The sequence below is a fragment of the Oryctolagus cuniculus genome, chromosome 16, assembly GCF_964237555.1.
Source record: "Oryctolagus cuniculus chromosome 16, mOryCun1.1, whole genome shotgun sequence".
Taxonomy (NCBI): Eukaryota; Metazoa; Chordata; class Mammalia; order Lagomorpha; family Leporidae; genus Oryctolagus; species Oryctolagus cuniculus.
In genome coordinates, this window is record NC_091447.1 from 43634099 (window position 1) to 43648857 (window position 14759).

At 39.5% G+C, this 14759-nt stretch overlaps 1 protein-coding gene across 10 annotated transcripts in view; it reads right to left on the bottom strand.

Annotated features, from left to right (window-relative positions):
• AKAP9 (A-kinase anchoring protein 9) overlaps window positions 1–14759 on the bottom strand; it is a 166566-nt gene that overhangs the window by 22161 nt on the left and 129646 nt on the right. For all 10 annotated transcript variants that reach the window (NM_001375381.1, NM_001082351.2, XM_051852748.2 and 7 more), the window contains 9 exon segments: window positions 270–391; window positions 499–562; window positions 1304–1792; window positions 2974–3099; window positions 5238–6314; window positions 6929–7108; window positions 7842–7994; window positions 13682–13786; window positions 14359–14535. In NM_001375381.1, coding sequence (NP_001362310.1) covers window positions 270–391; window positions 499–562; window positions 1304–1792; window positions 2974–3099; window positions 5238–6314; window positions 6929–7108; window positions 7842–7994; window positions 13682–13786; window positions 14359–14535 — 2493 coding nt within the window.

Here is a 14759-nt window from a genome sequence, read left to right on the forward strand (position 1 = left end):
ATGATATTTCTTTCTTCACTCACCCTCTTTCCCTCTAACCCTCCTCCATTCTCCCTTCTTTTTTAGTTTTTGAGATAACATAGTTTAGCAAAATAAATAAAGTTTTAAAAAATTATTATATCAGTCCTTATATACATATTTACTGAATATATTATACCTTATTATCTGTAAAATATGGAAAGAAACGATACTGTTTAACTTCAAATAGAATACTATACTCAATACAGAAATGATACTAAGTTTGCTAAAAGGTATGTATCTCTTGGTACCTTTATTTTCTTTGGAAATGAATCTGTGGAAGTTTCACCTTCTTCTCCGCGGCCTTCTGATGCTGTGTCAAATCCCTGACTCTGTGTAAGATAAATGCCCTGACCCCAGTCTGATCCAGAATCTAAAACAAAGAAAACAACTTTGCTATTAAAAGTAAGTAAATAAAACCACCCCTCAAGAAACCCAACACTTTTTAAACAAACATTATCAACATTCTATATCACTTACCACTGGAACCTACTTCTCTAGTTTGGTAAGCATTAGAATGTGTTAATTCAGGAACTGAGGAACCCTAATTAAACAGAGAAATAAAAAAAAAAACATTATTTTTTTTTGCCTTAATATGAATAGTACTCAATGAATTGTTTTGCTGTTTTCTAATGGCATAAAAGGAAAAATAAATCAAATTTGTCATACTTTTCATAATAAATGCAACTCTTCATTGGCTGTAACAAATCTAGAATTCTTGTCTTTGTGGATATTGCCATAAGAAGAAACACTGATGAAGAGAGGGTCCAGGGGCCGGCCCTGTGGTGTGGCAGGTTAAGCATTTGCCTGTGGCACTGACATCCCACATGGGCACTGGAGTGCCAACTGCTCCACTTCCGATCCAGCTCTCTGCTGATGGCCTGGGAAAGCAGCAAAGGATGGCCCAAGTCCTTGGGCCCCTGCACTCATGTGGGAGACCCAAAGTTGCTCCTGGCTCCTGGCTTCACATTGGCTCAGCTCTGGCCATTGTGGCCATCTGGGGAGTGAACCAGTACATGGAAGACATCTCTCTTTCTCTCTCTCTCTCTCTCTCCCTTTCTTTGTAACTCTATCAAGTAAATAAATAAATCTTAAAAAAAAAAAAAAAAAAAAAAAGAGGGTCCAAATCCACACAAGAACTTCATTATCTAACTCAACATAATGGAAAAATTTTAAATCATAATAGTATCATATGGTTACTTTTTGTTTAAATTTCTCTTAAAAACACAGAAGTTTGAAAAATATCATAGACTGTTAAAAACTACATATCATGAAAATCAAATACCTCTGGCATTCTCAGACCCTGTATCAGTGACTTCAAGGACGCACACTCCTCTGTCAGTAACTGAACAGCAATGCAGTGTTCCCTCTTCAAAGTTTCTGTTTCTGAAATATGTCTGGACTCCATATCCAAAATCTCAGCAGCATGTAGCTCTCGCATCTGCTCAATTTTTTCAGTAAACCGACTGATTATTTCAGCGACTTCTTCGGGAGAACTGTCACTCTGTGAATGGGTTTGGATTCCCACACTTCTAAGAGGAATCTGTGGAGTCTGGGTGTGGCTGTTCACTTGGACAGTCCCTTCTGTCTGGGAGGCAAAGCTTTCACCTATTTGGCCAGGACATGGCTCTAGGATGCAGATCGTCCCGTGTTCTTGTACCTCAGTCTTGTCTTCTTTTTCTGAGAAGTGGGATAATTTGTCTTCTGCCTCGGTGAGCTGATCCCTAACGTGGCTTAACTCTTTTTGAAGAGATGCCATATTTGTTTCTTTCACCTACGACAGAAAGAACAGGACAGGCGAGCACTCAGTTGAAGTTTCCACATCAGCTATAAACTTGGGGGTGGCAGAGTGGAGAAAGAGTGAAATTCATGCCAATGTGCGCATTTCCCTCCGAGTAACAAGAGGAACATTCCACTCTCTCTCCATATATATAGCCCAGAATACTGTAGAAGTGAAATCATTTTATCACGCTCTCTACCTATGGTTCTCATGGGATATATGGTTCTTCTAACACCTGTGTTTCTTCATTAACACACTGGAGAGCCAAAGCATCCTCCTAACAAAGACTCCCAGGAAATCCAATCAAGGAGATGCTTGCAAAGAAATTTTAACAATGGGACTTTTTCATCAAGTCCACAAAATACTTTTTTTTAACCTTAGTTTTTTTTGTTGTTGCTCTCTTTTTTTTCTTTTTCCCCTAGTTTTTAAGTTATAAGTATGGGCTTATTTTATAGGTGATATTACTTTTTTTTTTTTTTTTAATTTAGAGGCAGAGAATCAGAGAGAGAGATCTCTCATCTGCTGGTTCACTCCCCAGATATCCACAATGGCCCCTGATTAGGGCTGATGCCAGGAAATGGGAATCAGTCCAGGTCTCCCACATGGATGGCAGGAATGCAATTACGTGAGCCAAGGCTGCTGCCTCCCAGGGTCTGCATTATCAGGAAACTGGGGTCGGGAGCCAGAGGCACGTGTGGAACCAAGGTGCTCTGACATCGAATGCAGGTGTCTTCATCAGCACCTTATATGCAAAGGCCCACCCCACAGTTAACATTACAAAATGAAATTAAGATAGGTCGAGGGGCCAGCACTGTGGCGTAGTGGACTAAGCCTCCGCCTGTGGCGCCAGCATCCCATGTGGGCACCGGTTTGAGTCCTGGCTGCTCCACTTCCAATCCAGCTCTCTGCTAAAAGCCTGGGAAGGCAGTGGAGGATGGCTCAAGTGCTTGGGCCCTTGCAACTGTGAGGGAGACCTGGAAGAAGCTCTTGGCTTCGGATCTGCTCAGCTCCAGCTATTGTGGCCATTTGGAGAGTGAACTAGAAGATGGAAGACTTTTCATTCTGTCTTTCCCTCTTTCTGTTTGTAATGCTACCTCTCAAATAAATATATAGAATCTTAAAAAAAAAAAAGCTAGGTTGAATAAGTGAGTTAGAAGCTATGTTAAACATCTTACCAAAAGCTCTTCTTGAAGTTTTTCTGCCAATTCTTTGTAATTGGCAAGTTCTTCTTTGGTAGCTGCTGACTCAGCTCTAAGAGCCTCAAGTTCTCCAAAAACTCCACTTTCTTCACTTGTAGTTGACTGAGTGACAGTGGGAAAACAAGAAACACATCACTTAAAAATGCGTAAATGCGGCAGATATTTAGCCTAGCAGTTAAGATGTCAGTTAAAGGACCTGCAATCCACATCTGAGTGCCTGAACTCAATACCCCTCCAGCTCCCGGGTCCCTTCTTGCTAATGCTGAGTCTGGGAGGCATTAGATGGTGGCTCAAGTAAGTGGGTCCTGGCCACCCTTATGGGAGACCAGGACTGAATTTCTGGCCACCTTTCGTTCTTGAGCTTTTGCAGGCAACTGGGGCATGAAATGGATGGGAGTTCTCTCTGCCTCTCAAATAAAAAAATTGAGAGTGATATAAAGCCAAGTGCAAGGCAATTACATATTCTTTTTTTTTAAAGATTTATTTATTTATTTGAAAGGCAGAGATACAGAGAAAGAGAGCTCTTCCATCTGCTGGTTCACTCCCCAAAATGGCTACAACAATCGGAGCTAGGCCAGGCCAAAGCAGGTGCCAGAAGCTTCTTCTGGGTCTCCCACGTGGGTGCAGGGGCCCAGGAATTTGTGCCATCTTCTGCTGCTTTCCTGGGCACATTAGCAGGGAGCTGGATCGGAAGTGGAGCAGCCGGGACTTGAACCAGTGCTCATATGGGATGCCAGTGCCGCAAGTCAGGGCTTAGCCTGCTGTGTCACAGAACTGGCCCTGCAATAATATTCTAATGAAGGTTTTCCAGAAATAACTGCCAGACTAGAGTTGAAATGATCAATGCTCTTTCAAGAAACAGGGAAACTTTTCCAGGGTCATCACTTTACGTTCTTGAGACTCCAAGAAAAAAAATGACCTTTTTGTAATGTAAGGTAAATAATATCATTAGTATATACTCTAAAAATTTATAAAGTAATGAAAATATTGTTACTATTCAAGAGTTTCAAATTTATATCACTTTTCTCAAAAGACATAACTAAGACATAACTATTTCTTAGAAGTTATGTGAAAAATCACAGTGTTCTAAAATTTATGTATTTACTTACAGTAATATATAGTTCCAATGAACTAGAAGGAAAAAATCTACTAAATAGAATCACATTTTTACAAAATAAATTATGTAATTATAGAATCCTGATATACTGGTTAATTTGGTATTTGGATAAAACTGCATTTCTAACCATCAAAATGATAAAATTATGAGGTGACAATATGAAGGAAAAGAAGTCTTTGTCCTATCTGTTACATGCTAAGAATTAAGTATGATTTCTGAACTTGACATAAGTAGACTTGCAGGGATTACGAGTTATAGCTGGCAGGGGCATCTCTAAGAAAGAATGACATCCATTAGCAGATGTAAAATTTATAGAACATAATGACTTATCACATATTAATTAAGGTGAACAGTAACATATTTTGCTATTTTTTCATTACTTAAGAGGGATGATGACATCATATGCATATTACAGGGAAATTAAGGGGAAAAAACCCATACAAGTCCCAGGGAATGTGTTAATAAACTTAATGTTTCTTCTGACTGTTGTATTTAATGAACAAGCTGATAGAATGTCATGTTTTAAACCCACAAAACATAGTTTGTATCCATTGTTCCAGTGATAATAATATGACAGCACAGTGCTAAATAAAGGTCAGCCTGCAGCTGTCTCTGTACCTTGAGTTTCTGTGTAGAGAACTACAACCTAACTTATAGTACTCTAAATAAACTGAGAACCTAACTCAGGAATAGAACCACCAAGCAAGTCTGCGCCAATCATCAACAGCCAGGCTCCAGCCAATCACAGGCAACCAACTGATCAGACCATGTCCAAATAAGGCAAACATCTAGCTGTAACCTATATGCCATTTCTGAGCTTTGAGACTTCTGTCTATAAATAAATACTTCTACTGTTGCAGAGTAGAGCTTCCTGAACCTTTGTTGGTTTAGTTCCATCCGACTCATGAATCATTTTTTGCTCAAATATGCTAAATTTTTGTTAAATTCAGTTTGTCTGAAGTTTTTCTCCTAAGAACAGTATAATAATATTTTTATAAAACCTCTTCATATAAAAATTGCTAGTTGTAAACAGAACACCATATTTAGCAACTTGCAATCAGTTCAAGGAACAAAGCAAGAGTTTCTTAGGGTATTTAAGTGAGAATTCAAATGGAGAACGAACCTCGAGAACGCCAAGATCTCCGTGAAACCTGCTTTGCCTCTCTCTCTCTCTCTGCTTTGTCTCACTGTCCTGCACAAGCTTCTGCAGCTCTTGCAGTTTCTTTTCTTTTTCCAAAGCATTTTTCTCTGCGATTTCTACTTGCTCTTTCTCTGAAATCAAACTAGAATGCATTTCCACCAGCTGGCTTTCTAACTCTGAGATTCTCCAGGTTAGTGCGGATACATCGGACTCCATCGTGTTTCCTGCCAGTTGACTTAAACCGGGTACCTCTGTCCTTGTGGGGTCTGATGAAACTGCTGGTTTATCTGCACAGAGCTTCACGTACTCCTGAACTGCCTCCAGCTGAACCTGACTCACAAGGGCAGCAGCCACCTTCTCCTCAAGTACTTTCTGCAGGCTTACAATCTTCGTTTGCAGCATCTCTGTTTCAGATCGGCCTTGCTCTCGCATGTCCTGTATTTGCTTATAACACTGGGTAAGTTCCAAGTCCTTTGTGCTAACAGTGCTCTCCAGCTGAAGCAACTTTGTTTCCAAACTACTCAAGGAAACTTTGCTGCTTTCTTCTGAAGATCTGAGCTGAGTCTGAGTTTCCAGCTGTGCTAAAGCATCCTCAGTAGGGATTAGGTCCATCTCAGGTTTGTCACTGCTCAGATCACCCACACTCATGTTAACACTTTTCTCTGGTACACTCTGGATTCTCTCCATCTTTTCACATTCTCTCTTTAAGCTGCATAATTCTTGGGTTAGCTGATTCATTTTAAAATTGGTTTCTTTAAGTACATTTTTCGTGACAGCCATTTCTTCATTGGTGGTTTCGACTTGATGCTCCAAGGCCAGCTTTTCTGCGATCACCTTATCCAACTGATGCTTCAAGCTGTCTGCTTCCTCTGATAGGGAACTGGGGTCCATGGAGGTCTTCTGGTCAATATTTGCCAATTCCTGTTGAAGTTTTTCAATCACTTCATTGAGCTGCTCTATTTCTTCTTCTCTATTTTTCTTCACACGTTCTTGATCACTCATCAAACATTCTATCTGGGCTTCAAGATCCCTTATCAGTTCATTTTTTTCTTCAATGACCTATTAGTTAATGAAAAAATGCAACATACATAATAAATACATATTTATATTTTAGGAATTTTATTTTATTTTAGAGCAGAACTTTAAAGAGATGATCATGTACAAAACAAAAATCAGTATCCTTCCCAGACATAACATGTTACCTTAATAACAATATAGACCAACATTTCCCTCATCAGATCAAATAAAGACCTAGAAGTATCTAGGAAGTTCTGTTAAATTTAAAGTAATTTTCACTTTTAGGAGCTGACTTGCTGTTAGGAAACTAGTCAGTATCAAAACATTCTAACTGAAAATGAACAAATACTGAAATAAAGTCTGCAAAAGATGGCACCCAAAGGTAATCACCCTTAACTCATATTAAATAGATGAATTTTTAATACATTTAGGATGATTTGATGAAATCTAAGTCACAGAGTCTCCTATTAAAACCCTTTGACAAGATTCGGAGAGGACAAAAACCATACAGCTTAAGCCAATGTGTCTTAATACACTAAAACAGAATAAAGATTTGTTTTTTAAATTTAGTGGAAACTAAAAACTGTAACTATTTTGATGTTTAAAATTCTAGCTTAATTCAATTTCAGATATTAGACAACTTTAAATGAGTATACCTTGTTATCTGTTGTAATTTTAAGTTGCTGTTGAAGTTTTATAATTTGCTCATTTAATCGGTCAATTTCTACCTCTTTTTCATGTATTATTTGAGCAAATTTTCCAAACAGCACCTGTTGGTCCTGAGGAGATACAGCATCAGATTCCTTTATCGCAAATCCCAGTTTCTCCATTTCATCCTAGGGACAAAAATAAACATCACATTTGATTGTAGCATTACAAGTCACTTCCAGACCATTCTTTCAATTAACTTTTTTTTTTAATTAATTAATTTTTTTTTTGACAGGCAGAGTGGACAGTGAGAGAGAGAGACAGAGAGAAAGGTCTTCCTTTTGCCGTTGGTTCACCCTCCAATGGCCACCGTGGCTGGCGCGCTGTGGCCGGCGCACCGCGCTGATCCGAAGGCCTGAGCCAGGTACTTATCCTGGTCTCCCATGGGGTGCAGGGCCCAAGTACTTGGGCCATCCTTCACTGCACTCCCTGGTCACAGCAGAGAGCTGGCCTGGAAGAGGGGCAACCGGGACAGAATCCGGCGCCCTGACCAGGACTAGAACCCGGTGTGCCGGCGCCGCAAGGCAGAGGATTAGCCTAGTGAGCCGCGGCGCCGGCTGTCAATTAACTCTTACAAAAGACATAGTATAACTATACTATACAAATGAAAACATTAGAGCTGTATGGTTTTAGTACATTAATAATTCCTAAGCTATTTTGATAAAAAAATCTCAACATTTTTCATTTATGGTTAATTCAACTATATAGGTTGAGCTGAAAAATAGGTTTCATGCAAATTCACTGCCTGCTAATATTCCTGTTGGTATTATCTGATAGCTCAATTCAGTGAATGTTGATCAAAATGATGTAAGACCAAAACTATGGATTATTTACAGAGCAAAGTTTTTCTCAATTCATTACCTTAAATAATTTGTTTTCTTGTTCAAGTTCTTGCAGGCGAGTAGTGGACTCCTTTTTCTGTATCTCTAGTTGCATATGTAGCTGCTGGACTTCTTCATTCTTATTTTCCAGTTCTTCTCTAAACTGCTCTAATTGTTCTTCTAAGTTTGTGATCTTTGAAATCAAAATTACCAAAAGAAGAAATTATTTACATAAATGCTTATTTGTTAGGGTAGAATGAGGTGCTGTGTCAGCTGTATAAATAAGCACGTATGCCGAAACCCTGCATCATCAGAGTAAAGAAACATGGCTTTTCTAGGCCGGCTCCAGCTGTAACGTTCCTCAACCATCCTGCTCCAGGGAAGGGGAGACCTGCAGAGGAAGGACACCTGCCATTTCCTTTCTAAAATACTCTGATGAAGCCGGAGAGAGCCACAGGGGGAAGCACTGTCCTTCAGTTGACTCTAAATTTAGTTGCCAAAGGCTCCAAAACAGCTAAAAAATCAAGTCAGTTATTTCAGTTACCAAGTAAGATCTGCTTAATTTAGTCCACAAATACCTAATTAACCCACTATAAGATTTGGTTACTACACCATTTGCCTAAGCAGAAGTAGACACCAAGATCAAGAGATCCTTAAGTCTGAATTACAGAAACCTTACAGTAAGCTAACAGTATCATTTTAGAAGAAAATTAGAGAGCTCCTATAGGAAGAACCATAGAAATTTAGTTAATTTCTGAGGACTGTCAGTAACGGTAAGAGAACTGCTCTTTGATGGTTACATAGGAACTGAAACTAATGACAAATATTAAAAGCTAATTATTGTTATATTTAAAAATTAGTTTTGGTTGTGAAGTGTAATAGTCATTTAGTTCATTGCTTTGTAGCTCCTTAATAAATATTTAATGCATGGTTTTCCAAATGTATATTTACTCGATCATCAAAATGGTTGTGTTAAAATAAGATTTTGATGCAGGAGGAGCATCTGGCTCAGAAAACAGCCTGTAAATCATTTAGTGCCTTAGAAGCTGAAAGGGCGCCTGGGCTGATCACACACCACACAGACACACCATATCATTAGAATCACAACACTGGCAAAACAAGACTTTAAAAAATCAGCCTGCTCTTTCTTGAGCAGAAATACTGCCAATATTAACAACAATAGTCATCATTTATAGACAATTTATGGCTAGGCATGGCACAAAGTGTTTTACATGTAGTACTGTTATTTTTTAAATTGTGTAACAGTATTCTAAGATCTGTTCTATGATTTAGCTCCATTTCAGAGATGAGGAAGGAAGTCACAAAGAGGAGTAGCTTGCCCTGAGGTCACACAGCTAGTGCGTGGGGAAGCCAGCTTCTGAACCTGGGGAGCTTATCTCTGGAGTCTTCCATCCTACACTATCATTTATCCTGCTTCTAATAAGTAATGTCTCAGATTTACATATAAAATTTCTTCTGTTACACCAGTACCAAATTTAGTAGGCACTTAAGTACCTACTTAGTAAGTGTGCATATATAATTATTAGCTTAGTCTACTAAAAATTGTTATGATTATGTCTTCTTCAAAGTTATCTAATATAATAGTATTTACTTGCCACCTATCCTTCAGCTACTTTTGATGACAAGGTGTTATTTTAACACACAGTTACTGAAATTCAAAACTGCTGCCCTACCTCACATGACATTTGCTTCCTTTTTTCACGCAACAGTTTATGGTCACTTTTTTTTTTTTTTTTTTAAGATTTATTTATTTGAAAGACAGAGTTACAGAGAGAGGTAGAGCTAGAGAGAGAGAAAGATCAGTCTTCGATCTATTGGTTCACTCCCCAAGAAGACTGCAACGGCCAGAGCTGAGCTGATCTGAAGCTAGGAGCCAAGAACTTCTTCCAGGTCTCCCACGTGGGTCAGGAGCCCAAGCACCTGGGCCATCTTCTACTGCTTTCCCAGACCATAGCAGAGAGAAGGATTGGAAATGGAGCAGCAGGAACTCAAACTTGTACCCATAAGGGATGCCAGCGCTTTAGGCTGGGGCTTTAACCCACTGAAGCACAGCGCTGGCCCCTCACTTTTGCTCTTGACTTAAAGCCTTGCTGCTCCAAAGCGGGTCTCTGGAGCAGCAGGGTGGCATCATTAAAAGAAAAAGGCACAGCATTTCATGCTGCACCCCAGGCCTGCATTTTTACAAGATCTTCACATGATTCACAGGCATACTAAAGTTTGAGAAGTTCTGGTCTCAATCACCGACTTTGTAAGTTAACTGAACTTGAGGCATCACATTAGAGACTGCAATCCCCAGAACGATACTACAGGCCATTCTTTCCCCCTTACTAAGCCAGACTCTAGGACAAGATACCTTATTACTGAGCCTACAACAACCTCCAAACCAGAAGAACAACATTAATGTTTAAATTTGTTTTAATCTTATTTATCTAACAACTGACATGTAGTCTGGTTGGATTACATTAATTTATACCTACATGTTTTTCTTTTAAGTATTTTTTAAAAAATCTCTTTGGAATACATGTAGATTCCCAGAATATATGTAGATTCTAAAAGTCCAGTGCTGGTTTTTCAACTGGACAGTGGTGCTCCAAGTGTAGTAAGAGCTCAGTACATGTTTAGGGACATTTTTTTTTCTAAAAGATTCACTTATTTATTTGACAGGCAAAGTTACAGAGAGGGAGTGCAGAGGCAGAGAGAAAGAAGTCTCCCATCTGTTGGTTCACTCCCCAGATGGCTGCAACAGGCTGGGCCAGACCAAAGCCAGGAGCCAGGAGCTTCATCCAGGTCTCCTATGTAGGTACAGGGGACTAAGGACCCGGTCCAATCTCTGCTGCTTTCCTAGGCACATTAGAAGAGATCTGGTTCGGAAGTGGGGCAGCTGGGACTCAAACTAGCACCCATATGGGTTGCATGCGCTGCAGATGGTGGCTTAACCTGCTGTGCTACAGCACAGGTCCGGAGAGACAGCCTTTAATATTTCTCAGTAACAAGGTAAAACATGTCCCAATACGCATCACAAGGATTCCAGAATCATGAGATCTGGGAGGAATCCCTGCTTAACCACTTGTGTACATGGTTACTTCAGCAAGTTACTTAAGCTTACTCATCTGTAAAATGGAGATAAATCAGCCTGTCCTGGAGACTGTAAAAGACTGATGGTATGAGGTACTTAAAACACTCAGCATTTTCTGGCCAGCACCACGGCTCACTAGGCTAATCCTCTGCCTGCGGCGCTGGCACCCCACCCGGGTTCTAGTCCTGGTCGGGGCACCGGTTCTGTCCGGATTGCTCCTCTTCCAGTCCAGCTCTCTGCTGAGGCCCAGGAAGGCCGTGGAGGATGGCCCAAGCCCTTGGGCCTTGCACCCGCATGGGAGACCGGGAGGAGGCGCCTGGCTCCTGGCTTCGGATCGGCAGGCACTGGCCGAAGTGGCCACTTGTGGGGTGAACCAACGGAAAAAGGAAGATCTTTCTCTCTATCTCACTATCTAATTCTGCCTGTAAAAAAAAAAAAAATACTCAGCGTTTTCTGGCCCACAGCCCTCCATCATCATTAATCATTTATTACTGCTTGTTGGAGGCTAGACCTCATCATCTCTCTAGAGAGCTAAAGCCTACCGAAGGCATCTTTTTTCTAAAAGAAATCCTATTTCTATCCACATTACTCCTCTTCTCCTATAAGCCTGAAAATCTTTTAAAGTTTTCTTCTCTATTTATTATGATTTTTTTTTTTTTTTTGGACAGGCAGAGTTAGAGAGAGAGAGAGAGAGAGAGAGAGAGAGAAAGGTCTTCCTTTTCCGTTGGTTCACCCCCCAAATGGCTGCCATGGCTGGCACACTGTGCCGATCCAAAACCAGGAGTCAGGTGCTTCCTCCTGGTCTCCCATGCAGATGCAGGGCCCAAGCACTTGGGCCACCCTCCACTGCACTCCTGGGCCACAGAAGAGGGCTGGACTCGAAAAGGGGCAACCAGGACAGAATCCAGCACCCCAACTGGAACTAGAACCCGTTGTACCAGCGCCGCAGGCGGAGGATTAGCCTAGTGAGCCGCGGCCTATTTATTATGCATTTTAAAGAGTCAAACTTTAAAAAGAGATTTTATACAACTAGATCTTGAGAGTATCACAAATATAATGACTCATGTGGACGCCTTATGTTTATACTGCAGCAGATATCAGAGAACATTTCCTGTTTTTCAGGAAAGAACAAGTGCTTACAAGTTATTTTCATGACAAGACATATTTTAATTCTACATTCCTGCATCTCATGCTCCATCTCTAGTCACAAGTAACTGAATGCATTCTGACAGAGTACCTGTTATAGTTATTAAAAGCTAGTACTGAGGGACGAGCTCTCAGATTAACCCCTTACTCACGCAACATCTCTGGTCCTGTCTCCTTGTTGTAAAAACCGAGAGTAAGTTGATAGATGCTCTCTATGGTTTCTTGTAGCTCTAAATGATTACAATTCTAAGTAAAAGGCAGACAGCTATTAGAAACTTAGCTCATGAAGTTAAGATAGTAGTGGTATATATTCTAAAGATAATACAGGTATATTAGTAAGCTTAACCAACTAGCCATAATCAACTGTTACTGCTTTGCAGTCCAGTTCTGAAGGTCCATCATTTTGAGCAGATAATTTAGTGCAAGGTAATATTTAAATGCCAATTCCTTTCAAACACACAGAAGTGGCTATATATAAACAAAAGTGCTCCTTGTCTCCAATAGAGAAACCTCAAAACAAAATAAAAAAGTCTCTCAGATACATGTCAGTCAGTATTACTGAAAGTGAGAAAATCCTTCTCATGGAAATGATCAGTTCAATTGCAGTCATTTGCATCAATGCCGTTTTCTTCTCTCTAAATTAAAAGTTTTGAGCTATACCTTTATCTGATACATTAATTATTCTTGTATTCTCCAAAGTACTTATTAATACTTCTATACCGTTTCAGTCCAATAAATATTTGTTAAAGGGGCCAGCGCTCTGGCATAGTGGGTAAAGCTGCTGCCTACAGTGCTGGCATCCCAAATGGGCACCAGTTCAAGTTCCAGCTGCTCCACTTCTAATCCAGCTTTCTGTTATGGCCTGGGAAAGCAGAAGATGGCTCAAGTACTTGGGCCCCTGCACCTGCATGGGAATCCTGGAAGAAGCTCTAGGCTCCTGGCTTCGGATCAGCCCAGCTCCGGCCGTTGTGACCATCTGGGGAGTAAACCAATGGATGGAAGACTGCTCTCTCTGCCTCTGCCTCTCTGTCAAATAAATAAATAAATCTTTAAAAAAAATGTGTTAAAACACATTAAAGGTCCTGAGAAAATTATATGGAAAGAGACAAAGATAAAATTTTAAACATTTAAACTGCTATGATATAGCTACACAAAGTAGAGTATGGTAAGTTTTAGGAAAACTACTAGTAGAGAAAGGCTTTAAACAAGTTATAATGTAACTAGAAAGCTGCTGTTCTAAAATACTGGATTTTTTTTAATGGAAGGGAAGGAGTAGAGAAACATAAGAGAACATTAACAATTATTTAAAGAAGGTGTTTTTTGTATTTTAAAACAGCACTGAAATCATCCAGAATAAAACAATAGCTTGAAGTACACACACACACACACACACACACATTTTGTTCCTCTAAATTGCTTTCTGCTTCCAGGCAGCTCAGTTCCCTAGTGGAAACATCGCTCCACATTTCAGCTTGTCTGTGCATGTGTTTACTGTCTTCTTGGTCCACTCAGACATGAAGCAGAGAAACAATCTCAACTTCTGTTTTAGGCCATAAACTCCAATCTATTTAAATTATATTCTCAAAGTAACAGACTTAAAAGAATTTGAACCACGTTTTGTCACTTAAATTCCTTACCTCTTTCTCCTTTCTGTCTATGGCATCTCGCTCAGCCTGCAATTGTACTTCTAAGGACAACTCTGCTTTAGGCTCTACAGCTCCAAACTGTTTTCGGTCCTCCACCTTCAAACACATAAGAATTTTCAGACATTAAGTTGCAAATAATAAATCCTGATTATTACATTTTTCCAGAAGTACTAATTCTATTTCCCCATTTAGAAAATTTATAACAGTGAAGAATCAAAAGTTTCATAAATTGGAGCAAGAATTTCTGATACTTAAAATTTATTTCTCAGATGAAATGAAGGCTCAGACTTTTAGTCCCTATCCCAAACTTCCTTATCTTGCTCTTCTTTAATTCATTTTTGCTTTTTGTAGACTATGGAGATAGATTTAATTAATTCTTACTTCGGGGCAGACCATTAATCTAAACGAGTATCCTTTTAGCTTAGCTATTATTGATGGTTAAGGGATAATTAATTCTTCTGTTTTAATATTTCTTCCTGAAGACCTGTAGTATGCATGCAACATTTGAAAATAAGAACAAACAGTTATGATGTGAACAAAGACACAGACATGTGCATTATATAAAGACGTCAACAGCAAGCTTTTATTTTAAAAAACTGGTATCTGTGTGATGAAGAGTAGTTGTTATTAGAACATTTGATAAAATTAACCCAAACAAAATGCCACACCTTTTGGAAAGTGTCTGCACTGACAAGCAAGGCTTGCTCCAGTTCCCTTACTCTGCACTCTAGTTTCTCAATTTCTTCATTCCGTTCCTGTACGTCCCTCTGTAGCTGCTCTTTAGACAGCAAAAGTTCACTGCACTTGTCTGTTTTTTCCTTCAGATGATTTGTTAATTGTTCAACCTGAAAACATAATATGCAAAAAAGTAATTTAAAAAATTCAGTGTTATTAAATATAGTTACCTGTTTTTATTTCATAAAATATTTTTTCAAAAGTATTTCAAAAACTACTCTAATTTTATTTTTTACTAAGGATAGCAAAAAGGAGGTACTTTAAAAGTTTTGGAGGGCAAGCGCAGTGTAATGGGTGAGGTATGTGGATTAAGAGTAAGCCAGTGGATAGAAGA